This window comes from Psammomys obesus, unplaced genomic scaffold (genome assembly GCF_907164565.1).
Source record: "Psammomys obesus unplaced genomic scaffold, mPsaObe1.curated_primary_1811, whole genome shotgun sequence".
NCBI classification, from domain to species: domain Eukaryota; kingdom Metazoa; phylum Chordata; class Mammalia; order Rodentia; family Muridae; genus Psammomys; species Psammomys obesus.
The window spans coordinates 14,319,977-14,343,914 of record NW_026585698.1 but is presented as its reverse complement, the minus strand read 5'-3'; the positions used below and the strand labels follow the sequence as shown (position 1 = coordinate 14,343,914).

At 49.3% G+C, this 23,938-nt stretch overlaps 3 protein-coding genes across 5 annotated transcripts; all 3 read left to right on the top strand.

Annotated features, from left to right (window-relative positions):
* The first annotated feature begins 454 nt into the window (after positions 1-454).
* On the top strand, positions 455-11,992 carry LOC129670457 (glutathione S-transferase theta-1). 3 transcript variants are annotated; one of them, XM_055598977.1, is made up of 5 exons: positions 455-643; positions 1,940-2,027; positions 4,699-4,849; positions 9,321-9,497; positions 11,596-11,992. In XM_055598977.1, exons 1-5 carry the CDS (start codon positions 532-534, stop codon positions 11,788-11,790), a joined length of 723 nt encoding a protein of 240 aa, XP_055454952.1. In that variant the 5' UTR covers positions 455-531; the 3' UTR covers positions 11,791-11,992. The 3 variants fall into 3 exon arrangements, with proteins under 3 accessions (XP_055454952.1, XP_055454953.1, XP_055454954.1); XM_055598978.1 differs by having other exon boundaries at positions 623-674; XM_055598979.1 differs by lacking the exon at positions 455-643 and adding an exon at positions 756-1,057.
* A 2,297-nt stretch (positions 11,993-14,289) lies between these two features.
* Positions 14,290-20,600, top strand: LOC129670444 (glutathione S-transferase theta-3). The gene is made up of 5 exons (XM_055598965.1): positions 14,290-14,528; positions 16,229-16,316; positions 17,288-17,438; positions 18,715-18,891; positions 19,707-20,600. The coding sequence occupies exons 1-5, from the start codon at positions 14,417-14,419 to the stop codon at positions 19,902-19,904; spliced, it is 726 nt and encodes a 241-aa protein (XP_055454940.1). The 5' UTR covers positions 14,290-14,416; the 3' UTR covers positions 19,905-20,600.
* Positions 20,601-21,288: 688 nt separating this feature from the next.
* Positions 21,289-23,441, top strand: LOC129670445 (D-dopachrome decarboxylase). The gene is made up of 3 exons (XM_055598966.1): positions 21,289-21,492; positions 21,806-21,981; positions 23,159-23,441. Exons 1-3 carry the CDS (start codon positions 21,385-21,387, stop codon positions 23,229-23,231), a joined length of 357 nt encoding a protein of 118 aa, XP_055454941.1. The 5' UTR covers positions 21,289-21,384; the 3' UTR covers positions 23,232-23,441.
* The last annotated feature ends 497 nt before the right edge of the window (positions 23,442-23,938 follow it).

The following is a 23,938-nucleotide window of genomic DNA, read 5'->3' as shown; positions in this document are numbered from 1 at the left end:
AAATTCTTATTCAAAAATTACATCTAAGGCACTTCTCTAACACAGTCCAAAGCGGGCTAAGATGTATGAGTAATTGAGAACCTAGTGCTCCTAGTGCAAGAAGGCCAACCTTTTCAATTGCCAGGGAGTGACGCTAGGGGCCTTAGCAAGCTGAGCACACCACCTTTGCAGCTCTCTGGCACCCGCCATATCTTTGGCTTGTAGGACGTTGGCTTGAAGACATTTTACTGTCAAATAAACCAGCCACGAGAGGACTAGGAGCCAGGCCCACTTGTTCCTCTTCTGCCTTCTCAGGGGAGGCCAGCCATTTTCTCAGGCTCTTTCCATGCTAGGCTCCAGTTGCCTGAACTCTTGGCAAGCAGGCTCAGGTCCACTCCCCTTTAGAAAGAAGGGCCAGGCTATGGGATCCGCCCAGTTGGAGGCGTGGCCACACTAGACTTAGCAGCGATCCCAGACACCCAGCCCCGGTCTTTTCAGAGTTTGTCCATTTACAGGACTTGGTTGCCGGAACTGGTTCCCGCCGCCTATATAATGGTCCTGGAGCTTTACCTGGATCTAATCTCACAGCCCTGTCGTGCCGTCTATATCTTTGCCAAGAAGAACGGCATCCCGTTCCAAATGCACTCGGTGGAGCTGCGCAAGGGTGGGCAGGGTCTGGGCTTTGGAGAGCTGAGGTATCCCGGAGGCAATCCGAGGGCTTAGGGGATCCCTTCCTGGGCTGTCCCCTTTCTAGGCTTTTTCTGGTTTAGAGACTGAGTGGGAAAGGAGCCACCAGGGAGATCCATGGTTTAGGACTCCCACAAACTCTGCTGTCCCGTGGAATAGACGGCCAGGACCTGCTGAAGAGCGGGTGCAGACCTGGCAATCTAAATAGGTGCAGTTTGGGCTTAGCTACAGGGACCTCCAGAAAGAGCAAGGAGAGCGAATGTGGAGATCCGGAGAGCCAACCCTCTCATTTCCCTCAGTGCTGAGATTGGCAGTGTCACTCAGAGCCTCCACGGCTGGCCCCTGGTCCCTTTGGTGCCTTTGCAACAAACAGGATCTCTCGGCCACCCTGGTCTGTTGGGAGTCCCTTCTGTCCTTCCCTTTCCTGCCTTCTGGTTTCATGCTCCTTCAGTGCTGTCTGCCTCTCTTGTGTGTGTTGGGGTAGAAGGCTGCCGGGGGGGTTGGGAGGGAGGTATGCTAGTAACTTGGAGGCTCCTTCCAGCTGCCCACTGAGGGAGCCCTGCTCCCTGGCAGAACAGGATTGGAGCAGAGTGAATGTGTCGCTTAAGGGGCTGTGGTCGTCCCCATCCTGTCTTACTGCTTGTTTCTCTATCTGAAACTTCACTTCTTTCTTCACAGTCACCTCTGGGGACAGCGGTCCTACCGCTGCCGAGTACGGTGTAGGAGGGGGGTGGGGGTAGGGCAGGAGACACTGACCTACGGGTTTTCAAGTTGGCTGTCAAAAATAAGGGTGCAGAGGGAGACAGGTTTCCACCAGGAAAAGAAGGGAGGGTGAGAATCCCCCATCCGCTCCAGGGCAATGGGAACCACTGAGGCCTGGGGGGCAGTGTGGCAAGGAGACAGTCTTAGAAACTTACCTGGGCTGCATCAAAGGAAAGAAAAACAACCCAGGCCAGTTCAGGCAGAGGCCAGGGTCCCAGGAGACATGCGGGGGGGGGGGGGGGGGGGGGACCAATTGGAGGGCGCCAGGCCCCCGGGGGCGGGCAAAAAAAAAAAAAAAAAAAAAAAAAAAAAAAGCGGTAAGTCTATTCTGCATCAAGGGCATGGGGCAGCCTCCTCTCCCTTCAGGACAGCCCTGCCTGCACACCCCATGTAGAGAGTAGCCAGGGTCCCAAGACCATGAATTTGGTGTTCAGCATCCTGGGACCTTGGCTCAGGCTATCAGAGAGGCCAATGTTCTTCTCCCACCGCCCTCATGCTGGACTGTCTACAGGTGAGCACCTCAGCGATGCATTTGCCCTGGTGAACCCCATGAAGAAGGTACCAGCCATGAAGGATAATGGCTTCGCCTTGAGCGAGAGGTAACCAGCCCTCGGGGCGTCTGCCAAGCCTTACTGGAAACCAGCCTGTTCTAACCCTCTGTGCTATAAACTAGGGAGCTGGCGCTGAGTAAGGGTGGGAATGGAAGGGTGGGGGCGGGGGGTGGGGGGTGGGTTGGCTCAGTGGTTAAGAGCACTTACTGCTTTTGCAGAGAACCTGGATTTGGTCCCAGCGATTACGCAAGGCGGCTCCCAACTACTTACATAACTCCAGTCCTAGACATTCACTGCCCTCTAGCACCTGTGGGCACAGAAACTCACATAGACACACAGATAAATGAGCTCCGAACCCAAACTCCCTAGAGCACTGGTTCTCAAACCTCCTCAGGCTGTGAATACGTTTCCTTGAATACAGCTCCTCATGTTGTGGTGACCCCCAACCGTAAAATGATTTTCGTTGCTACCTCATAACTGTAATCGTCTTACTGTTGTGATATGTAATGTAGATATCTTATATTTCCAAAGGTCTTAGGTAAACCCTGTGAAAGGGCTGTTCTAACCCCAAAGGGGTTGTAACCTACAAGTTGAGAACTTCTGCCCTAGAGGCGAAGGGCTGCTGTGCCCCATATCATACAGAGTTGGGGCTGCCTACCCACTGTCCAAGTTTATTGGGCTGGTTTTGGAAGATAATACATGACATGATTTCTATACTAGGCTGTGGTTGTCCATTGAAATAACCCTGGGGCAGACAAGGTGGCAAGCTTCCCTCACCATAGCCACCACCCTCTAGCCCAGCTGGTATCAAGAGGGCCCTCTGGCACCTGGCACCTGGACTTCCCAATGTCCCCTTTTCTAGGGTTACTGGGGCTCCCTTGGGTGAGTCTTCCCTGTGAAATAAAAATGTTTTATATCCCAGCAGGTCTCAAGAATGTGAAACGTCCCACTTCAGGGAAGCCAACCCTTTTCCTCAGTTCTGCCTCTTTTGTCACATAAGTCACCTGTCCCATAGCAAGGGGACTCTAGAGTTTATGCTTTCATGAGATCAATGGCATCTCATGATGGATGTAGCCCAACAAAGGCACCACCGTTCTTCCTTCCTGATGCCCCTGCTATCCCGGGGCTCTCTAGTTTGCAGAGAGTTGTGCCGTAACAAGTACCAGCCAGGGGCAGCTTGCAATCTTTGCATGTCCCCCTTGAATGTCATCTTCACCCTGGGGAGGTCTGTGGCTCTTGAGAGCCTGCAGCCCTTCTCAGCAGTGGCTTGGACACTTAGCTACAGTACAAAGTGTTTGTCCTACATGGAAAACTCAGGTATTCAGCTGGGCTGTGGGTGCAGGTCTCTGTCTGTTTCAGACACGGCCTTACTAGATGGCTTTGTCTGGTTAGCTTCTGCCTGACTGCCTGCCTCTTCCTCTTGGGTGCTGTGATTTTACATTGTTGTGTGACAAAACTTCTCCTTGGGAAATAAAAGGGCAGGGAATAAGACAAAGACAGAAGACAGGAGGAGGGAGAAGGAAAAAGAATGAGGAGGAGGGAGAAGGGGTATTTACCCCGGACAAAGGACTGCTTTTAGATAGAGAGGAGACCAACATGGCTATGTGCAAATGGCAGTTTATAAAGGGAAAAGGGGAAACCCCATGTTAGGATGAGCTGGTTTGTTTTGATTGTGCATCTTAATTAGGGCAACCAAAAGACAGCTTTTGATTGCTGAACTTCCAATACTTTGATAGCTGGACCTTGGCAGTCAGCCTCAGGAGGAGGAAGTGGCCAAATAAGGGAACAGCTCTTTGTGGCTAGCTTTAGGAATGATATATGATAGTTTAACAAGGAAGAGGGAAGGAGGAAAGGGCAAGGCCTGCCAGAGCTATATTTACCATACTCTAGCCTACTAGAAGCCTTCACAGCACCCCAGGTAAGATTTTAAAGATCCAAGCTGACCCCTAGCAGGAGTGACATAAGGAACAGACAGGCAGATACGTGGCTTTACCTGCAACCCCAGCCCTCCAGAGGCCGAAGCAAGAGGAGTATGGATTTGAAGCTAGGCAAGGCTGTCTCAAAGAACAAAGGGAGAATTGGGAAAGCCTTTTCTGAAGCTGTCTGAATGCCAATGAGTTAAGAGTGGATGTAGAATGAAAACAAACAAACAATCAAACGAACAAAAACAACCCAAGCTTCCCCAAAGCTCAGCTTGGATGCCCAGCTCCAGGAAGTTGTCCAGCCCTTATACTCAGAAACTCAACACTGGACAGGACACTCAGTGCTGAGTTTGCCTGGTGGCAGGATAGCCTTGGGTGTTGACCTCAGGAAGACAAAACTCAGTTCTGACACCAAGAGCTGTGTGCCCCTGGGGACAAGGCTCTTCCCTTCTCTGAGCCTACTTTCCATGTCCTGAAAAAGAGGCTCAGGCTGGCAAATTGTCAGAAAGATCAGGAAAGGAAGGGGCTGGAGAGATAGCTCCGTGGTTAAGAGCACTGGCTGTTCTTCCGGAGGTCCTGAGTTCAGTTCCCACCAAACCGCATGGCTGCTCACAATTATCTAGGAGAACTGATGCCCTCTCAGGCATAAATGCAGACAGAGCACTCGTAGACATAAAATATATACATACATACATAAATAGATTTTTTTTAAAAGGAAAAGATAAGGTTGTAGAAGGTACTGGGTATTGAGTCAACTCAGGGATCTTTGATTACCTGCCTTGCCCTCATGCTTACAGTGTGGCCATCCTGCTCTACCTGACCCACAAGTATAAGGTTCCTGACCACTGGTACCCCCAAGATCTGCAGGCCCGTGCTCGTGTGGATGAGTACCTAGCATGGCAACACACAGCCCTTCGGAGAAGCTGCATCCGGGCCCTGTGGCATAAGGTGAGACTGGAAATGTGGGGGAAGGGAGGGAGTGAAGATATCACCCCAAAGAGACTCAGTTCACAGCGGACTATTTTCAGCTGGGCATTTTCCAGTGTTCTCATCTTTAACCTAAGTAATCCTGTCATGCCCAGATTGTTGTTCAAGATGGTATCTATTTGAGGCATGTATTTTCTTTATTTGTAGAAATACCACCTGGTTGTTTCTGTAGAATTTGCATTTCTCAGCCAAAACTTACCATCTATCAGGTACTTTGGTCATCTTCTACTTGAAAAAATATATTTGTTACCGTTACTGAATTTGTTAACTGTGTGTGTATACACACACACACACACACACACACACACATATATGGATGTGAAAGCCAGAGGACAGCTCTGGGAAATCAGTTCTCACTTTCTATCTTTTGTTTCTGCTGCTGTGCTGTGTACTCCAGGCCATCTGACCTTCTGTCTCAGGCCATTCTCCTGCCTCTGCCCCCCACCGCACTGTAGGAAAGCTGGGATCATATCACACCTGGCTTCTTATGAGGGTCCTGGGGGTTGAACCGAGGTGGTCAGGTTTGTCAGGCTTGCCCAGCTGGAACTTTCACCTTCTGAGCTATCTCCCCATTTCCGTTACTTACATGTCCTCTTCAGCATGGCTGGTGATGTATCTTAGTGGTAGGGCACGTGTGTAACAAGCATGGTGTTCTAGGTGTGAGTCTCAACACCTGGTGTGTGTGTGTGTCCGTCCTCTGTCAGCTCATTCCAGCACCCAGGTCTTCTGAGGATATGTTTCTATTGGTTGTTTTCTTTTCTGCTCTTGATTATGGTTCGCATTTTCCTCCCACCTCACGCGTTTCATAAGTTATTATGACATATATTGTGTGTTAGTACAGCTAAAATAATACAAAAGAATCTTAAAAAAAAAAAAGTCAAAGAACTTCTATACCTTAAAGGTAGGATTGGGTCACCAACTCTCTCCCGCAGGTCTTTGGAATCTAAGCATAGAAAAGTGGACTGGTGATTGTCAGGGGTGAAAAGAAGGAGTTAGGAGAACAGCACCCCAAAGGGTTCAGACAACATCAAGATCTTCTTTTCAGTTTTGGTATTTTCCACTCTTAGCTTTGACCTCATTGGTTTTTGGTTCTTTGTTTGTTTGTTTTAATTGTGTCTGGGTTAGTCTTAAACTCATTTAATAATCCTTTGGGTTTTTTTTAGACATGTATTTTTTATTTTTAGAAGTTCCATGTATTTAAACACAAAATCTGGAACCCTTTCACAGGGGATTTTCAACAGATATCTTAGTGAGAGTTCTCAAGCAAGCCTGGGGAAGAGGAGAGTTAGAGTGTGCTGGATACAGGATGGAGATGGATAGTAGTGATGGCTACACAATGTGAATATACTTAGCTTTGTATACTACACTGAGTACTTTGAAATACATGCTGTAAGACATGGGAGTCGGTGGTGTCAAAGTCAAACAAAATGGACTTGTCAGAGGCTATGAAAGAGGAGCCTTCATGAGTTGGGTATAGTGGTGGAAGCCTGTAATCCCAGTATTCGGGTCTGAGGCAAAAGGATGGTTGTGAGCTTGAGTTCAGTCTGTGCACCAGATAACTCTTCTTTCTTCTTCATCTCCTCCTCCTCTTCCATCTCCTCTCCCCTTCCCCTTCCCCTCTTTCCTTATTTATGTTCTCACCCTGAGCTATATTATCCTCAGTGCTTGGCTTTTGGAGACAGTTTTACTCTGAACTCTATGTAGCCCAGGCTAGCCAGGGAAATGTGACCCACAATCAAGAGCAGAAAAGCAGGAGCCCAGGAAGCCTCTTGCTTCCCAGGTCTTAGGATTCCATCTCAATCCTGCCTAGTGCCTACATTATCCTCTCTTGTAACTGTCTTAAGCCTGCGACCCTCTTTCCTCTCTCCTTCGAGGAGCTATGATGCCAAATGGTCTGACTTTATCAGATCACTTTTGTCCCTGCAGGACTGACAGGAAGCCAGTGTTGACTATCTTGTGCCAGTTACCCTATCGACCATGGCTTTAAAGCAATCCCTTTTGCTTTAGCAATCCAAGCATGAGAGGCAGTGCCAGTTTCCCTCTCAGCCTGGCATATATATATGTATGGTACACAGACATACACGTGACAAAACAGTCATATACATAAAGTAATAATAAAATCTCAAAAAATGTAGAGAGAATATGAGCTGAGCACTCTCATCACTCTGCGTGTACACCTGCAAGCCAGACGAGGGAACCAGACCCATCACTCTCAATGTGGACACAGTGTGACTGGCTCCCTCAGGCTCCTGCTGCCATGACTTCCCCATCATGACTGTTGTACCCAGGAACTGTGAGCCTTTCTCCCTTAAGTTGCTTTATTAGAATGTTCTATCACAGCCCCAAGAAAAGCCAGACAGATGCTTTTTAGCTGCTTGTGGCTTTGGCTATTGAGTGACTTGCTGTCAAGTGACCTGGACCAGTCATTCTTTAGTGACGGGGTTCTAAGTGGGAGGTAGCCAGGAGATGAGAAGGTAAAGAAGATAGAAAGGAAAGCTGGGGTCACAAGGTATGTCTTATGTCAAGCAAGCTTATTAAAGAAGGACAGCATCTTATAAAGTATTTACAGGGGAGAAATAGAACAGAGTCAGCAGAAACTATCATACAATGAGACAAAGTCTGCAGGAGGCTAATCAAACAGTGTTGCATAAAGGGAACACAGGGTTTCTCTAGAGTACGACAGACTGAGCACATAGTGGCCTTCGGACTGATAACTCCAGTCTTTTCATGGAGAAAAGCCAGCTTCCCAGGAACTGAATCCTTAACTCCTCTGGGCCTTTTAGCCACAGGAAGACTGTGAGATGAATATAACCTGGACTACGTAGTATGATCCTCCCAAAAAAAAAAAAAAGAAAGAGGAGGGGAGAGAATCTCAGGACAATTACTAAAGATGCCAAAAATTGGGCATCAGAAGCTAAAAATAGTTATTTTTCTGGTAGTAAAAAGGGACTCTGGTTTGGAGCTGGGTGTAGTGGTACATGCCTGACCAAGCTCTCGGGAGGTAGAGGCAGAGGCAGAGGCAAACACAGAAGGATCTGAAGTTCAAGAGTCAAGCTCAGCTATGTATATATATCTCCTGGGAACCACGAGGCTCTGTCTCAAAAACAAAGCCAAAACTCTGGTTTGGGTCAAATTAAATATGTCCCCCAAGACCCCATGGAATTTCAGTTGTTAGCTACTGTGTATGACTTGAGCCATTAAGCTACTGGGGGAAAAATCAATTTTATAGGATAATACTAGTGGGGCAATATCAATAAGGCTACTAAAATTTCTTACCTAGCTTGTTCCATCTGTCCAAAGTTCAGTCCTGGAACTTATGTGACCAACCACCTGGCCTTTTTTTTTTTTTTTTTTTTTTTTTTTACCTGTGCACAAAGTAATGGATTTCATGATGGCGTTTTCATACCTACTTGTTCTCACTCATCCCTTCTCCCACTACTCTGACTTGCCTTCCTTCTCTGCCCTTGCTGATCCTCTATCCCCTTTCTTAAACTTACATTTTAATTTATTTATTGTGTTTAAAGAATTTACTGTGTGTTTTTGGTTGCCTGTGTGAATGTCTGTGCATGGAAGGGTAATGGTGCACATATAGAGGTCAGAGGACAGCCTTTTGGAGTTGGCTTTCTCCTCCTACCACCTAGGTCATAGGGATTGAAGTCAGGTCATCAGGCTTGGCAGCACGTGCCTTTACCTGCTGAGGCAGCTCACCATCCCCTAGTCCCCGCCCCTCCCTCCTATTTTTGCTTTCTTGCCACATATATCCTATTCCTCTGTTTTTTTTTTTTTTTCTTACTCTCTTACTCCTGTTTCCTTAAGATCTTTTCTGTCATGGCTCTCTTTCTAGCTGTGTATGTTTGTTTCTGGATCTTCTATTTTACTACATTGGCGAAATGCCTGCTTTTGTGCCAGTACCATGGTGGGTTTGTTACCATAGCTCTTTAGGTTCTTTTAAGACCAGGTACTGCAATACCTTGAGTATTGCTCTTCTGTTGGGATTGCTTCCGTTAGGGTCTTTTGTGCTTCCGTATGAACTTTTGTTTACTGTGTCCCTTGGTTGTGAGAGAAGGCTGTCTGAGTGACTGACCTACCTCATTTATGTTGTTAAAGCATGTGAAATTTGTAAGGCAAAGGAATCACTTTACTCTCAACAGTGAGTGGCACATGACCACGGTTCCTAACCTAACTTCTTTTCTCAAAAATATCAGATTTATTTATTTTTTCAGTCACTAATAAAGGATCATTCTTTCTGAGACCCAGACAACCAGAAATGGTGAAAACAAGACTATTTATTTGTAGACAAAAATGTCACTTGGGAATCTCCCTGCAGGTCCTGGCAGGCCACAAAAGGAAGAGGCATAGAACTAAAACATGACTTTTCACCCCAAAAGGCTTAGCTGGCTCCAATTCCTTGTCTTGTCTGTCTACCCACCAGGTGATGTTCCCTGTGTTCCTGGGTGAGCAAGTGCCTTCTGAGAGGCTGGCAGCCACATTGGCAGAGTTGGATGTCAACCTGAAGGTGCTTGAAGACAAGTTCCTCCAGGACAAGGCCTTCCTTGTTGGGCCCCACATCTCCCTGGCTGACTTGGTAGCCATCACAGAGCTGATGCAAGTAAGTGCTCTGAGAAGTGTGGTCCCATAAGGCACTGGGAGGTCAGGCTGGTTACAGAAGCCCTGTCTTGTTTTTTTTTTTTGCTGCCCCCACTAGTTGTAGATCTGTGCATCTTTGTGGAGACTCCTTTCCGATTTAGAATGTCTGTCCTTGCCTTCATTGGGTGGGAAAGAGTTCATTTGGCTTAACTGGTTACATTCCATCATGGAGGGAAGCCAGGAAGATGCTTGAGGCAGGAGCTTGAAAGTAGATATCACAGAAAAATGTCACTTCCTGGCGTGTTCCCCCTGGTTACAGGTCAGGCCCATCACCCAGGCCATCAACCAGGGATAGCATCATGTACTGTGACCTGAGTCCTCCTGCATCAATTAGTAGTCGAGGAAACCCCCGCCCCCCCCCCCAGACATGTCCACAGGCCAATCTGATAGTGACAGTTTCTCAAAGGAAACTCTCTCTTCCTAGGTGTTTCTAAGTTTGTGTGAAGTGGGGGAGGGGGAGGGAATAACCAGCACAATGAACTCCTTGTAGTCCTGACACAGGAGCACATCACTGCTAAACCGTAGTCTTTTGTTTCTTTGTCTCTAAGATCTCGGGTTAGTATTACAAAACCCAGTACAATTATAAACATCTCGTGGTCCTTTAAAAAGCCCAGATGATTTAAAAGTACAAGTTCTCTTTAAAAATCCAAAGCCTCTTAACTGAGGGATTTTGTAAAAAAAAAAAAAAAATTCGTAATTTCTTGCTCCCCAGGGGAAGAACCAGGGTATGTTTACAATTACATTAAAGCAAAACAAAAGTCCTACCCATGAAATGTTCAGTATCTGACATCCATGATTCACTTGTGATCTATTGGGCAACCACTGTCCTTGGCAGTCACCCCATAGTCTTGGCATCTCTACTAAAAGTCCAGTCTGTACCTTTACCAATGGCCTCTTCTGCTTTCATGAAGTGCCAAGTCTCAGTTGCCTTCAAAACCAGTACCATTATTATTATTATTTGTTTTTCGAGGCAGGGTTTCTCTGTGTAGCCTTGGCTGTCCTGGACTTGCTTTGTAGACCACGCTGGCCCCAAACTCATAGTGATCCTCCCTGCCTCTGCCTCCCCAGTGCTGGAATTAAAGGTGTGCACTGCCATGCCCAGCCATCACATTTTATTTTTATACACTGTTTGCCAAATTCTGCTGCCAGCTTGATCTACAGCCTCGGCCTACCCCACTCCTGGACCACGGCGTCTATGTATTGACCCCGAGGAAAATGTCTTCCCAGAAGACATTACCTCAGTGATGCTGGACTTATAAACTACAGTCCTTGATAACGAGCATCCATTGTCCCAATGAAGCCCATAATGTCTCACTTCCTTAGATTATTAACATATCACACTAGTGGCCCTGATAGAGTCTGTGAGGAACTCGCAAACTTTCCTTTGAAACTTTACTAACCAAGTCTCCATAATCTGCATTTCTCTCAACACTTGCATATTGCAAGCTACCATAGAACAGATCATTAATCTCTGACCACTCAGTGACTTTTCAGGCCAAAAGCTCTACATGCTTTCACAACCTTTCTTCCCCAAACAACATGGTCAGGTCGGTTACAGCAACTAGTCACAATGTTGAGCAATGAAAAGGAAGCAGGAAGAGTCCTTTACAGCAACCCTTCACTTCTGGCACCAATTTTTATTCTAGTTTGCTTTTCCATTGCTGTGATAAGTATCATGGTTAAAAACAATCTGGGGAGGAAGTAATTTATTTCAGTTTATAGGCTATGGTCTCATGAAGGAAAACCAGGGTAGGAACTCAAGGCAGGAACTTAGTGGCAGAGGCTGAAGCGGGGACATCAACGGAAGACTTGCTTCCTGGCTGTTCCCAGGCTCACATTCAGACATTTTTCTTATATAGTCTAAGACCACCTTCCCAGAGGTAGCACCACCCACATCACATGAGTCAACAATAGAAGAAAAATGTTAGGCAGACATTCCTACAAGCCAGTCTCCTAGAGGCAACTCCTCAGTTGACGTCTCTCTTTCCATATGTGTCCAGTTAACAACAAAAATTAGCCATAAATTTACCCACCCCCATCCTGTTCCCTTCTTGATATAGCCTGTAGGTGGTGGATGTGCAGTCTTCGAAGGGCACCCCAGGTTGGCTGCGTGGTACCAGCGAGTGGAGGCAGCAGTGGGGGAGGACCTCTTCCGGGAGGCCCATGAGGTCATCCTGAAGGTGAAGGATTCTCCACCTGCCAACCCCATCATAAAGCAGAAGCTCATGCCCAGAGTGCTGACCCTGATCCAGTGAATCCAGAAGCTTCATCCCTTCAGCATTAAAGGCAATTCACAAAGCACCTGCATTTCACTAGGGATCCAACCTGGCCTCACCACATGCTGTTTCTCAGGCCAGGTTCCATCTTCACTCTTTATCCGTGATAGCCACACATGACCACAACTATTATCCTTACCTTTTGATTTGAGTTTGGGTAATAAACCTAGGCTCGATTGGAGCCTTAGTGTCTCTGTGTTGTTTATTTGACCTCTGTTCTGGCTTAACTGTCTTTTCTAAAAGACAACTCTATTTCCCAGGCTTTGGCGATCATTTTCCCTCTAACGGTGGTGTTGTAAGTGACTATTAATATTTACTATTGATCTATCTTTTATTAAAGCTGCTGATATTCCTAAACAGCTGTATAACCAAATCACCACACAGAGACTATGATTTATTTAATTAACCTAGAACACAATGCTGGGCAATGGTTACTCCATCTTAAACCTCCAAGCCCTCATAGTTTCCTAACATTTAGATTTCCCACATTATACTTGCTTTTAGTGATATATTAGGTCCAGTCCATCTCTCCACATCGTTCCAAGATCTCTCTCTCAGCTCTGCTCTCCCAGCTCCCTCCTGCCCTTCTCTCCTCTGCCTCCCACCTTCCTGTCCTCTGGCTCCTCCCTCTTTTCCTGCTTCCTTTTCATTGCTCAACATTGTGACTAGTTGCTTTATTTTGGCATGTTTACACAAAGTTGAGACTGGTGATGCTTAGAATAAGTATCACAATGCAATGTCCGGATTGAAACCAGAGAGTGGGGGAGAGAAATCAGCATTTGAATGAACAAGGGTAAAGTGTATACATTGTAAAAGAACATTATACCAACACGGTGGCCACCAAGAAATCATAGCTAGGCATGGAAGTTCATGCATGTAATCCAGCATTAAGTAGAATGAAGCAAGAGGACCACTGAGAAGTTAAGGCCAGCCTGGGAGACGCTATGAGACTATCTCAACAACAAAACAGCAATAAAAACAAACGGAGCAAGCATTGGAGAATGGGATCAGCAGGTGCCGCTGCTGCAGGCATAAAAATCCATCACTTGCCAGGACAGCCTCGTGGACAAGCCCCTTGATAGACTCAGTTAACCCTTCCTGACCTACAGACTCGGTCAAGAGGAGAAAATAGCCACAACAGCTCTCCTGGTCAGAGATCATGCTCAAAGTCTTGGGTACAAATTAACAGGAATAAAGGGCTTGGACTCTGTTCTGGTAAGGGAGTGGACTAGAAGGAAGCTGAGAGACTGGGTGTTTCTGTAGTTGGGGGAGGGGGCAGACAAGGGTGACTTGTGGAGAACTGTTAAGGGCCAAAGGGGAAAGGTGGGGAAATGGAGAAGGGGTCTCATCTCCTCAGACTAGAGAGGTCAGCTGCCGGGGCCAGCCGGGCAGAGTCGAACGGTTCTTGAGTTGGGAGTGAGGATTAAAATTAATAAAATGAACACACAGCACACAGGAAATTTTTTAAAGGTCCAGACTCGACAGCCATGGCAAAAGGCAGGCTGCTGCAGCAAGCAGTGCCAGCAGCAAGTCTCAAGTCTCTGCCTGCCTCCTCTGCCTCCAGCCTTCTGACCACTTTATTTTGTGAGGAGTTACTTTTTTTTCAGTAAAACATCTCAGAACAATAGGTCAATTTGCACAAGGAGCTAGAGGAAGAGGTGTGACCCTCACAAGCTATCCCACCTGCTGTCACAAACAAAAGGAGATGGACTTGCAAGTTCTCTGCCATTAGTAAAGGCCTGCTAAAAGCCATCTCTCCGCCGAAATTTAAATATCAAAGCCTGACGCTTGGAGTCAGGGCTCCCGACAGTCAGCTCCCACTAGGACAAAAAGACACTAAACAGGAGTATCCCTTAAAGAGGAACATTTGGGACCAGGAAGACAAAGCTATTCTCAAGTTTCCCAACGACTTATAGTTGTGCCAAGGCCCATTTTTTTAATTTGTCATTTGGAGGGTTGGGGGAGGTCCTCTTGGGAAACCTGACACTGAAGGCTCTTTGCACTGGGTGGAGACGTTTTATCAAATCCCTGGCATACCTACAAATCTTCCCTTCCTCTGGCTTCTAGAAGAGGATTGACTGGGGTGGAATAAATAAAAATGGGGAGGGCCAGCTCATGTCTTCACAGGGCATGGGCCTAACCTTTGCACACTTGGCCAAATATCAGCTCCAACTTGAGTCCTGGGCCCAAGGAACTGGCTGAGGAGGAAGCTGCATTTCCGGCTTCCTTTTCTGAGGCAAGGGTCTCAGGAAAGGAAGGAAAGTGAACCGAAGGCAGGCAGCACAGCTTTTCTGCCCCTAAATTCACTGATGGAAACGCCCTTCTGGTCCCCTTTTCCATTAGGATGTTCCCATCATTTGACTGAAGCCTGGAAGTACAGGGAGGAGTTTTTCTCCATAGCAGGACCCGTAGTTCAGGTTGCTCTGTCGCCGATTGGTCCAAAGGTCTCATGAGCATCCAATGGGAGGAAAGATTGTGATCGGGCTCCGGTTTAGGCTAAGAAGCACTGAGGCCAGGGACACAGCCGTTCCTGCTCACCGTTGCAGTCTGTCACCTGAGGCAGTTTTCCCCGTCTCAGAGGTCTGCCAACGGCCACTCTCACGCCATGACCCTGGAGCTCTACCTGGACCTGATGTCCCAGCCCTGCCGCGCTGTCTACATCTTCGCCAAGAAGAACGGCATCCCCTTCCAGCTGCGTACCATAGAGTTGCTTAAAGGTGGGCTCAGTTGGCGGGCTGGGAAGTCTGCAGCCTGTGTATGGTGCACCAGCCCCCCACCCCCCATCCACTGCACACTGAGCAGGTGTGGTCAGGCCAGGTGTGCAAACTGGAGACGAAACGCCAGCCTCTCCCTTGAGGAAGCGGTTGTATCAGTTGTCAACTGTAGAGTTTTAAAGAACCTTCCAAATACCAGATGCAAAGGCGCAGGGGAAGCTCTGGTTCAGAGGAGGGGAGGCAGGGCTTGAAAATCGCACCTCTTGGCATTGGGAGGAGAAAAAAAAAAAAAAAAGTTGAACTAACTCATTTCTTAAGGGGGGCGGGGAGGGAATCCCCATCTTGTATTTTTGCACTCTGGGGTAGGAAAGGGTTGTTTTATTTTGGGGGTGTGTGGTCTTCCACTGAGGACTCTTGCTTGCCTTTACGCAGCAGAGCCAAGTACCTTCCAGCGTCCAGGCTTGCTTGCCGTTCTTTTGCATGGGCCGGTGCGTGTGCGTGTGTGTGTGTGTGTGTGTGTGTGTGTGTGTGTGTGCGTGCGCGCGCGCGCGCGCCCGCGCGCGTATGCGTGTTTACTGGCCCGCCACCACAGAGCTGTACTCCCAGCCCTCTTTCTGCTTGTCATTTGGAGGCAGAGTTGCTGTGTTGTCCAGCTGTTGTTCTCTTACTGCAGAAAATCAATGAGCTGTTTGTGATCCATCTGACTGAGTTCCCCAAGTAGCTGGAATTATAGGCCTGCACCACACCCCACCTTCCTTTCTATGGAGGTTTCCAGTCACTGCTCTGTGAAAGGGCAGTGGGAGAGGCCATCACTCTCACTTGAGCTGGAATGTTCTGGTTAGCCTGAAAAAAAAAAAAGAGAGAGAGAGATAAAACTAGACACTGGTGCTGATTCCAGTGGCGTTGGAGCTACAGCTGGACACGAGCCAAGGCCAAGCTGAGAATCTAGAACATCCTATTCAGCCAATTCCTCCCACTGGCTGTCTTTGGTACTTCCAACTTGGGCCACAGGACAGGGGCTGCATGGAGATGGGACAGAGGTGATGGCGTCCATTCAGTGGAAGGAAAGAGGTGGATCTAGAACCTGGCTTCACCACACACCCTTTGACCCCACTAATGGCCGACCTGGCACTGTCAGATCTGGCTTAGGCACGGGGTTTGGGAGAGAGGCAGTGAGTTGGACCTGGGAGCCCCAGGTGAGGAGGGAGCTCTGAGGGCTTGGCACAGAAGAGGAAGAGGCGTTGAGCTGCTAGAGACCAAGTGGCTGAGCAGGACACTTGTTCCTGGCAAGAGCCATGTTGAGCTGAGAATCGAGACTAGGGAGGGCTGGTGTTCTGGGTGGGGGTTACGCAGGTCCCCTAGCCGGCTCAGAAGAACCCACTGAGCTCTTGTCTGTGATAGAAGGATGGGCCAGACAGAGCCTGGGAATGTGAGCCTGGGTGTCTGCATTAGAATGACCGGGGGCTATTACTATACAGAACCACCCCTTTCCCAGACCCAAGTGGACACTCTGTCTGACCCAGGCTTCACAGAGTTGAAGGCAAATGAGTTTATAATCTTTATCTGTGTTCTCCTGGCCACTGTGGTGGCTTCCTCTTTACTGAGGCCTTGTGGAAAACTGGTGCCTAAATTTAGGGAAGGGGGCGGGCAGACCCTGAGGAGCCCCGGGGTCCTCATCTGTGATTTCCCTGGTCTCTCTGCAGGCGAGCACTACTCCGACGACTTCGCCCAGGTGAACCCCCTGAGGAAGGTGCCAGCTTTGAAGGATGGGGACTTCATCTTGGCAGAGAGGTAATGCATTCCTGGCTTGCAACCAAGCTGTGTGGGGCAGGCCACCTGTCTGGGCCCGTTGCCAACAACTTGGACCGTGGCTTCTGCATCCACCCCAGGGTAGATGGTTAATTTGTACCTGGTGTTGAGATGGGGCTTTTGAAGACGTGTTATGCCTCCTTCCTTCCCCCCAGCATTTTACAGAGGCAGAAACTGAGGCTGGGGTATGGGAGAGGGAGCCTGGTCTTCTTCTAGGCCCCTTCCCTGCTAGGCCAGCCCTCAGGAGGAAGGACAGTGCCAAAGAGAGGGAAGCCATACCAGGCCCTCTAAGCACCACATCTACCACAGAGCCTGGGAAGAGCTGTTTCTCTTAAGGCCAAAGGATCACCCATTGAATTCAGTTGCCATCTGCTGAGCACCCATCAGCACCAGGTTACTGTCTGTCCTTGGAGCTTGAGCAGGACAGAATCTGGGTCCCCATGAGACTCACATTTTTTTTGGGGGGGGTGACAGTTACATGACAGGCAGAGAGCACAGTAGAAAAGAGACAGGCTCAGGGTGTGGCTTCAAGTGAGAGATAAGATAGAAGCCTGCTGCAGAGGTGCTAAGCAAGCAGGAACTTCCTGTACTGATATGCCAAGTGTGCAGGAAGCCTGTTCTAGCTGGAAGGACAAGGGTAAAGGCCATGACATTAGACCGTGTGTGGGGACACAGGCTGCAGAGCTGAGGCCAGCACTACGGGGGTGAAGGAGGCAAGCACAGCATCGAGAGGAGGCTAGTGGGGATGGGGAAGGGCTCTGACCTTTCCTGTAGGCAGTAAGGGCTTCTGGAAAGTCTGAGCCAAGGCCAGCTCCCATCCCCCTTGTGTTTGAAAGGGTCCCCAGGCTGGGTAGGAAATCCATGTGGAAATTCAGGTAAAGACCCCCTGGTCCTAGACCAAGGCGGCTGAAGAATGACCAGGGCATGCCCTCCTTCCCCCTGCATCCCTCCAGTGTGGCCATCTTGCTCTATCTGAGTAGAAAATACAATGCCCCTGACCACTGGTACCCTCAGGACCTACAGGCTCGAGCTCGTGTAGACGAGTACCTGTCTTGGCAGCATACAGCCCTGCGGAGTTGTTGCACCAGAGCCATGTGGCAGAAGGTGAGCTGTGGGGACAGAGGGCAGGGTCACTTCCCAGGGTGCCGCTAGGGATGGTGCTCCCTGATTGCAAAGACCCCAAAGACCACCAGGAGACCTGGGGCTCCCCACCGTCCGACAGCTGCAAAGCTGGGTTTTTATTATGGTTTGAGCAAGGGACAGGGCTTTCAGTTCTGTGATTGGTTCACGTTTAGCAGAAGCAAGCTTGCCATAAACTGATTGGCTGGTGCTGATCTAGGGATGGGGGGTGGGGACTTCATGGAGTGTCCAAGGAACAAGGTGTGCTCAGGGAACAGAGTGCTAACAGAAAGTGCCAGGTACCAATAGCATTCTCACTAAGCAAAGGCTTTTAACTAACCTTTAGTTTGATTGATCAAGTGCTAGGGGACTTTTCAAGGCAGTTACTAGATTATAGTTTCTGATTTTCATGAAGGTTATTGAGTTATTGTATCTCATTTCCATGGACTATAGCTTCATGTTCTGAGAAATAGAAACAGGATCTAAACAGCTGTGGGAACGTTGCCAGGAAGCAGAAACCCAGGCCTACAGTATCTTATAAAGCCCGTCATGGCAGCACAGCTGCGGCAGCGCAGCTGCTTGAGCCCTTCAGCCTCAGTGGGTGTAAAGGCACTTCTCACCAGGCCCGACAACCTGAGTTCAATCCCTGTGAGCCAGGCGGTAGAAGGAGAGGGCCGATTCCTGCAGGCTGTCTTCTGACCTTCACAGGCATGCTGTGCTGAGAGAGGGCGCGCACACGCGTGTATGGGAGCTTGCGTGCACTCGTTTACACATAGTGCTCACTCATTCACACACACAGTGTGCGTTCGTCCACACAAATAATACCAGTGTGTGCTTGTTTGCACAAACAGAAAGAAAGAAAGAAAGAAAGAAAGAAAGAAAGAAAAGGTTTTGATGAAAAGTCCTGTGTCCAGCTTCTCAACTTGGAGATCTTAGAATTCCAGCACAAGAATGTCCTCATTTCACACTGGCGTCCGTCCTGGGTACTGGCTTCAGCTCAGTAACTCCTTCAGTTGTGGATCAACCACCATGCTTCTCTTGAGCAAACGTGGATCCAGAGTGGGGATGGGATGGCAGCCACCACAATGGCAAGGGTTTTGTGTTGAGGTCTTGGTCTTAAGGGCAATGGAGAGCTATGGATGATTTTATGCGGGAAGAGAGCAGGGAAGGAGCTTAAGAACTGGGATGGGTGGGTGGAGAAGAGTGGGACCAAAGGTGAGTGTTGGCTGGAGGCAGACCTCCTTTTTTGCTGGCTTGTCAGATGATGTTTCCCAGGTTTCTGGGGCAGCCAGTACCCCCTGAGATGTTGGCCTCCACTTTGGCAGAACTGGATGGGTGCCTGCAGGTGCTGGAGGACAAATTCCTGAGGGATCAGGCCTTCCTCACAGGATCCCATATCTCTGTGGCGGACTTGGTGGCCATCACAGAGCTCATGCATGTGAGTGCCCTGGAGTGGGGAGTGGGGGGGGGGGGCTGCTGAATGCTGGAGGCTCCTGGGAGGGCATGGGGATCCTCCTTGCTCATGCTAGCATTTCTGGCACTGGGGCCTACATAAGTCACTTCTCCCTCAGAGCGTTAGTCTTCATCTATAAGGTGAATTTTAAAACGCTTCATTAATATCTATTAATTGCACAGAATAATGGGTTTCACCATGACACTTTCACACTGTCATAAGAAAGTGCAAAACATGTACATAATGTATTTTGATCTCTCTTCTGCTAGCTTCCATTCTACTATCATCTGCGTGTGTGTGTGTGTGTGTGTGTGTGTGTGTGTGTGTGTGTTCCAGAGCTCTCTGGAGGATGGGTGAGGATTTGTTTATAGGAGCATGGGCACCTTACCAAGTAGCCACTGAAGAAAACGTTTCCCTCTCCGAACAACCATTATCCTCAGAGCAGATAATGAGACACCAAGTATCCCCCACCCCTCCATGACAGGACGCTAATGGGCCCAATAATATGCAGAGCTTGCCTGGAAGTCAGCATTTCACACGACTCCCTTCTCTTTTCTTCAGGCTTTTTTATTCTTTCCACTTTTCCCCAAGTATTTCCTAAGCCTTGGCAGGGGTGACATAAAACGCCTGATTTATGACCGAGCACTTGACGGTTGCTTATTCTGAAAGCAGCACCATAAACGCCTGCTGTGGGCTTATTGAGGGCCACCTCACTCATGGTTAGGGGACAATGTAGTGGGGGTGGGGGATACTGATGCAGGCCATGCTTAATCCCTCTACCTGGCTCCCTCTCCCCACAGCCTGTCAGTGCCGGCTGCAAAGTCTTCGAGGGCCGACCGAAACTGGCTGCGTGGCGTCAGCGTGTGGAAGAGGCAGTCGGGGAGAGCCTCTTTCAGGAGGCCCACGAGGTGATCCTGAAGGCCAAAGATATTCCTCCTTTGAAGGACCCGACCTTGAAGGAGAAGCTGAAGCTCTCGGTGCAGAGCCTGTTGTACTGAGGGAACAGCCTGGAGGATGAAACCATCAAGGGAACCCCTGGGTGGTGGCCGTCTCTGCAGCTGTCACTAGGACATGGAGTCTCTGGTCCACAAGTTCCTCTAGGCACCAGCAGGGTCCCTTCTGTGTGCCCACCCCACATCCCATCCCATTAGCTCTCACATCAGCCCTTACCTGACTTCCTGAAGGAGCTACAGGAAAACACCAGGGAAACACTTACCTGGCCACATTCCTTTTCTTTTGAAACTTTTACACACTGCTGAGCCTTGTGCCACCCCCTCTCCTGCTCTCACACTGACCCCTGTGCCCTTGTGTTTTTTTTACCCAGTGTCCTTCGTGTGTGTGTCTGTGTACACCATATGACCCCTCAGTTCTGGCAGGCAGGATCCGTGATCCTTGCATTGGGCACATGTCACAGATGGGGACATAGTGAAAGGCCTTTGTCCTCTGATGGTTCTCTTTCCTTGGGGATGATGCTGCTTGCCATAGGTGGGGTACAGGGCTGGGTTCATGATGGTCCTTGCAGGGGTGGAAATTTCTGGATATGTCCTGATTTCCCAAATTCTTGCTCCAAGCCTTCTAACCCTGATTACTGTCTTCTGCATGTCCGTGTTTCCTAATTGTCAAGCTACTTTATCTGTGCCACAGGACTTCTCTTATGCTCATTACTTAATAAATAAACTGTTAACAGAACAAGAGTGATTGTTGAGTCTCTCAGGCCATTTGCTTCCCTCTTCTTTAGTATGCACGCTTAGAATTTCCTATGTGTAGTTGGACAAATTGCATAGTGGTTGTTGTTTTGTTTGGGACAGAGTTTCTCTGTGTAGCCTTGCTGTCCTAGAACTCAGTCTGTACACCAGGCTAGCCTCGAATTCAAGAGTTCTGCCTGCCTCTGCCTCCAGAGTGTTGGGATTAAAGGTTTGTGCCACAACCGCTAGGTCAGATTGCCTTGTTTTGAATAGCTCTGCCACCCTCTGGTGGACAGTGATTCGCCACTCAGAGGAGAGGTTACAAACTCCAGGTACCTTTGGGACCAGGTAGAGATTCTCTTGCCCTAGGGTCTTGCCTAGGCACATCTCATTCACAGGAACTACTTGGTCTCACGACTCTTCAAAGAAAGTGCGGTTCCCATTCTGAATTTGTAACGATCACAGTCATTCAAGAAACTTTAAGCCTGTTCGGCGGTGCGACAACTACGGAAATGTATTGCGTCGCTGGTGTTTAGCTGGGGCGCTCAGACGGAACCAGAGACCCCTGCCGGCTGGGAGGGCCAAAGGCGCTGGAGCTTGCACATGGGTAATTCGGAGCCAGCGCACGTGACTGCAGAAGAGGCGTAGCGCTTGGCAGCCAATCCGGGGTGCCGAATCTTCCGGGCCAATGAGGAACCTAGCTGTGCCCTTCCTCCCCACCCTCCTCCCCGAGCCGCACCCCTTCTCTGGAACCTCGGCGGGCTCGGGGCGTCTGCACTCCTCGGCCTCCGACATGCCGTTCATTGAGTTGGAAACGAACTTGCCGGCTAGCCGCATACCCGCGGGGCTGGAGAAGCGGCTGTGTGCGGCCGCCGCCGACATCCTGGACAAACCCGAAGACGTGAGCGAGGGTCGGGGAGCCCTGGGCGCGCCCAGTTGTGGGCTAGGGACGGGACCTCCCAGTGACCCCTTCTGTTATCCCCAGAGGTCCCACCCGCCTCCTAACTTCTGACCTTCCGTGTCCCATCCTCCTTCTCCCGGGTCCCCTTCCTGGTCGCCTTTCCCAGGCGTGACCCTGAGGTGACCCACTTCCAAGGTTCCTGGACAGTGCCCAAACCGTTGGACCCTCAGGTTAAGATTTTGGTGCGCCTGCCCGGCGCCAGCCCGGTCCTGTCCAGCCAAGCTTCAGGATTTAACTCTTACGTTCCCCGTAGCGCGTGAGTGTTACAATACGGCCTGGCATGACCTTGATGATACAGGGATCCACAGAGCCCTGCGCCCATCTTCTGGTCTCTTCCATCGGTGTTGTGGGCACGGCGGAGCAGAACCGCGGCCACAGCTCCCGCTTCTTCGAGTTCCTCACCAAGGAGCTCTCCCTGGACCAGGACCGGTATGTAAGACTAGTGAGGGAACATTTGGGACTGCTTTGCGTCCGGCGAAGTGATCCTGACCCCGAGCCCTCTTGTATATACGAATTTGCAGGGGATGAGGTGGGGGCGCTTACATTATTTGCTGCTTCCAGAAAGCACTCCGAGCCATAGTGCACTGTCTCTGATCCAGGGTGTCTGGTTTTCAGGGAGACCTTTTCCAGGCTGGTCAGAGGGAATCTGGTTATGTCCTGAGGCAGAGACCTTTGGACTAGATAAGGCTCCAGAAGAGTAACAGGGAGGTGAAAAGGCCATTGGCCCAGATATCTAAACACCTTGACTTGGGGGCTACCACAGCTAAGAGATCAAAGGTAAACCTGGAATTGACCTATCTCCAGGAAGGTAGCCAACCACCCATGCCATCCCCCCAAAGAAACTTACGCTCTGAAGGAAGAGTTAGTCTCGTATTCCTGAGCCTAGACCATGCTCCTGAGGACCAACAGGCATTAGGTTTGAAAGGACCTTCCAGAGTGGAGTCCTAGTTGGCTCAGGACAGCTGGTGATGGCCGCTGCTTGTGACTGTTCAGCGCCATCCTTAAATTAGGGAGACAGCGGCCTCACGTTCTATATCCATTATCCCATTTGATGCTTACGAATGCTTCCCAGGCCTTCTGTGTGCCTCTTTGGTATCGTTATGAGGTAGATAACTGCATTAGACCAACTTTACAGATGGGAACCTGAAGGTGTCAGTCCTGTGCACAGCTCCCCCCCCCCCCCATGCTTCCTCTGATCTCTGTGGATGAGAAACCATTGATTCCACAGATTTGAATCAGGGTTCACTTGCGCCTCGCTTTGAGCTGGGTTTTGGTTAAAACCTAAACGGCTGGCACCCTGGCATGCCTGTAGGGGACTGCAGTTAGAAGTAGGAGGACTGTCAGCTCATACACAGCCTGACATATGCAACCGAGCACAGGGCAGACTTACTGAAGCCATTGTTAGGTCTATCCTGGGCCCATGGATAGCCATTCTCGCACTTGACTGTCCTGGTGTAAGGATCTGGGGTGGGCAGGCTGGGAAAACACCCTATGGGCTGATATGGCCTGGCCTGAGAGCTTATCCTGGTATGGCTGACAGGGACCTTGGTAGATAAGGAGTTTGCCAAGGAGTTGACATTGCTCTCTCTCTTTTTTCTTCCTGAAGGATAATTATCCGATTCTTCCCCTTGGAGCCCTGGCAGATCGGAAAGAAAGGAACTGTTATGACTTTTCTGTGATTCGAAAGAAAGAATCCAGGGCATCTGCTGAGCCTGTCCAGGGCCCTTCTAGAGAGGCCTCCTGGCAGAGTTGTGGCCTGGTAGATATACCACTGTCAAATACCTCTTTTGCATATTTGTCTGTGGCTTCACTGCACAGTTTGTTTTTCTCTTCCCCAGCCTCATGAGTAAGTAAATGAGAGCAAATAAATGAAAAGAACATAATCCCAACATGACTTCTTTGATTCTGTAATCCCCTCTCTGGCATCCTGGACACTCTAGAAAGTGGGATTTGTTCATGAGTGCAAAAAGGATGTTTCCTGTTCCTGGGGCTGTTTGATGTTTACTGATAGCTGGTTCAGCCTAGAAGGCCTACTCTCTGTACCCACGGAGAGACCACTGGGGGCATGAGAGCAGCTGGTCAGGCTTGGTGGAAAGAGAATCCTCACTTTGCCCTGGGCTATCACTGTTGACTGCTGAGCTTGGCCTGGAGGATAAGGCCAGCTGCGTGTCAGGGACCATCCCTAGGGCTTCACTGTATACTTTGACTCTTGTTGATTCCTCACTGGAACTGTGCGCTTTGCTAGCATGCCAAGTATGGAAATTGCTTCTACTAGAAACTGAACAGCTGGGGCTGGAGAAGTGGCTCAGAGGTTAAGAGCGCTGGCAGTTTTTTCCAAGGGTCCTGAGTTCAATTCCCAGCAAACGCATGGTGGCCCACAGCCATC

Excerpts from the sequence above, each read along its gene's own strand:
- LOC129670457 (XM_055598977.1), top strand. The coding sequence starts at position 532 with ATGGTCCTGGAGCTTTACCTGGATCTAATCTCACAGCCCTGTCGTGCC. Across the intron at positions 4,850-9,320 it reads TCCGGGCCCTGTGGCATAAG|GTGATGTTCCCTGTGTTCCT; the intron begins GTGAGACTGGAA and ends TCTACCCACCAG. Across the intron at positions 9,498-11,595 it reads CCATCACAGAGCTGATGCAA|CCTGTAGGTGGTGGATGTGC; the intron begins GTAAGTGCTCTG and ends TTCTTGATATAG.
- LOC129670444 (XM_055598965.1), top strand. The coding sequence starts at position 14,417 with ATGACCCTGGAGCTCTACCTGGACCTGATGTCCCAGCCCTGCCGCGCT. Across the intron at positions 14,529-16,228 it reads TACCATAGAGTTGCTTAAAG|GCGAGCACTACTCCGACGAC; the intron begins GTGGGCTCAGTT and ends GTCTCTCTGCAG. Across the intron at positions 18,892-19,706 it reads CCATCACAGAGCTCATGCAT|CCTGTCAGTGCCGGCTGCAA; the intron begins GTGAGTGCCCTG and ends CTCTCCCCACAG.
- LOC129670445 (XM_055598966.1), top strand. The coding sequence starts at position 21,385 with ATGCCGTTCATTGAGTTGGAAACGAACTTGCCGGCTAGCCGCATACCC. Across the intron at positions 21,493-21,805 it reads TCCTGGACAAACCCGAAGAC|CGCGTGAGTGTTACAATACG; the intron begins GTGAGCGAGGGT and ends CGTTCCCCGTAG. Across the intron at positions 21,982-23,158 it reads CTCTCCCTGGACCAGGACCG|GATAATTATCCGATTCTTCC; the intron begins GTATGTAAGACT and ends TTCTTCCTGAAG.